Source organism: Ammodytes marinus, assembly GCF_949987685.1.
Source record: "Ammodytes marinus genome assembly, chromosome: 4".
Lineage (NCBI taxonomy): Eukaryota > Metazoa > Chordata > Actinopteri > Uranoscopiformes > Ammodytidae > Ammodytes > Ammodytes marinus.
The window spans coordinates 1,456,758-1,459,257 of NC_137233.1; the positions used below are offsets into that span (position 1 = coordinate 1,456,758).

At 44.9% G+C, this 2,500-nt stretch overlaps 1 protein-coding gene across 1 annotated transcript in view; it reads left to right on the forward strand.

Annotated features, from left to right (window-relative positions):
• Positions 1-1,926, forward strand: part of gdf5 (growth differentiation factor 5) — a gene marked incomplete at both ends in the record, with an annotated part of 12,443 nt that extends 10,517 nt beyond the window's left edge. Inside the window, 3 exon segments of the mRNA XM_080025820.1 lie at positions 1-219; positions 1,587-1,865; positions 1,867-1,926. The exon segment at positions 1-219 is cut by the window's left edge and continues 446 nt beyond it. Coding sequence (XP_079881946.1) covers positions 1-219; positions 1,587-1,865; positions 1,867-1,926 — 558 coding nt within the window.
• Between the last annotated feature and the right edge of the window lie 574 nt (positions 1,927-2,500).

Genomic DNA, 2,500 nt, shown 5'->3' on the forward strand with positions numbered 1-2,500 from the left:
AAGGCTTTTTTTCTGGCGTTCGGGAAAAGCAAGAAGCGCGATCTCTTCTACAACGAGATCAAGGCGCGGTCAGGACACGATAACAAGACCGTGTACGAATATCTGTTCACGCAGCGGCGCATGAGGCGGGCGCCGGCTGGCAGGGGAGCAGCAGGGGGCAAGAAAACTCTGCAGCAGCATCAACACCCACCACTGCCTCCAACCCTACCACAACACCAGGTAAGGGTTGTTATATATCTGTGTGTGTGTGTGTGTGTGTGTGTGTGTGTGTGTGTGTCTGTCTGTCTGTCTGTCTGTCGGTCGGTCGGTCGGTCGGTCGGTCGGTCGGTCGGTCTGTCTGTCTGTCTGTCTGTCTGTCTGTCTGTCTGTCTGTCTGTCTGTCTGTCTGTCTGTCTGTCTGTCTGTCTGTCTGTCTGTCTGTCTGTCTGTCTGTCTGTCTGTCTGTCTGTCTGTCTGTCTGTCTGTCTGTCTGTCTATATATATCTATCTATCTATCTATCTATCTATCTATCTATCTATCTATCTATCTATCTATCTATCTATCTATCTATCTATCTATCTATCTATCTATCTATCTATCTATCTATCTATCTATCTATCTATCTATCTATCTATCTATCTATCTATATCTATCTATCTATCTATCTATCTATCTATCTATCTATCTATCTATCTAGAACGCTTGTTGTCAAAATCAGTGAATATCTCCTCATGATCCGCTACCTGTCTGTACTGTTTGTGCGCGCTGAAAATATTCCAGTGTTGTTAGTTATGGTGCTAGCTATTTACATACACTTTGTTTACATAGTTTACAGAGCCTAGGCTGTGTATTAACAGGTTAGGGTTTACAGAGCCTAGGCTGTGTATTAACAGGTTAGGGTTTACAGAGCCTAGGCTGTGTATTAACAGGTTAGGGTTTACAGAGCCTAGGCTGTGTATTAACAGGTTAGGGTTTACAGAGCCTAGGCTGTGTATTAACAGGTTAGGGTTCACAGAGCCTAGGCTGTGTATTAACAGGTTAGGGTTCACAGAGCCTAGGCTGTGTATTAACAGGTTAGGGTTTACAGAGCCTAGGCTGTGTATTAACAGGTTAGGGTTCACAGAGCCTAGGCTGTGTATTAACAGGTTAGGGTTTACAGAGCCTAGGCTGTGTATTAACACCAGATTCTTTAAAAAAAAAATGATTTCAACCACAACAAACTCCAGAATCACTGACTTCACCTTTAAAGGAATACTTCACCCATACAGAACCGGCGTTCTATCATTATAAAATCACTATTATAATATAATGAATGAGGTTTTTCTTCCCTCAGTCTTCCCTCAGTCTTCCCTTGGCCCAGCTGTCCTGTTAATCCTAACCCTACATTTTACCATGTGTGATGTCACGCATGGGAAAATGTAGGGTTGGACAGTGAGACCATAAAACACTCTTTCTGCCTTTTCTCAGGCTAGGATGAACCGATTCCAAAAAATATTGCACAGTTATACTACACAGGATCTCAGAGTTCAATACACCTTCATATTAAGTCATAAGTTAGTATATAACTAGCTCTTTAATGCATTATTCCTGTTTTTCTCTCTTACAGGTGTCTAAAACCCAAACGCGACCTCGTTGTCACCGGAGACGCCTCCACGTAAACTTCAAAGAGATGGGTTGGGACGACTGGATAATCGCCCCGCTGGAGTACGAGGCCTTTCACTGCGACGGTGTGTGTGACTTCCCCATTCGCTCGCACCTCGAACCCACCAACCACGCCATCATACAGACACTCATGAACTCTATGGACCCGGATTCTACACCCCCGACATGCTGTGTGCCCACCAGGCTAAGTCCCATTAGCATTCTCTACATAGACTCGGCGAATAACGAACGTCGTTTATAAGCAGTACGAGGATATGGTGGTGGAGTCGTGTGGATGCAGGTAGCAAAAGAGGGGCTAGGTTACCCTGTTTCTACCAGACCATCGTACTTCATTTCATTTGTACAGAAGGTCTGGAATCGCTTAATTGACAAACGTTAACTCACTTGAAGGCGGGTGCCTGTTGTTGAAGTTTAAAACTATTGGATCTGCCCAGTGCCACTCTGGATCTGCCAACCAATCGCATAACGTTTTGGTCGTGGCGTATATGTCATGCGCCGGCTTCTGACTACAACTGAAACTGGCGCACAACCTCAACGTCATTGTTCTCAGCCACTCCCTCTGTTCGCTGATTGGACCAGTAACAATCTGACGGTGTGTGTGACTTACCCATTCGCTTGCACCTCGAACCCACAAACCGCGCCATAATAGTCATGTGGTTGTAGGTAGCAGAGAGGGGCTAGGGTTGGGAGTGAGATATATTTTTACATTTGGGAATTTGGTCCCTTATCCCGAAAAAAATTCCAAACGTTGCCATGTTTCTACAGTAGCCCAGAAAGGACAAACTTAACGGCCTTACACGTTTTTATATATAGTGGGCGTCCTGGGGAAATGCACCTGTTGGAAGACCAAGAAAAAAA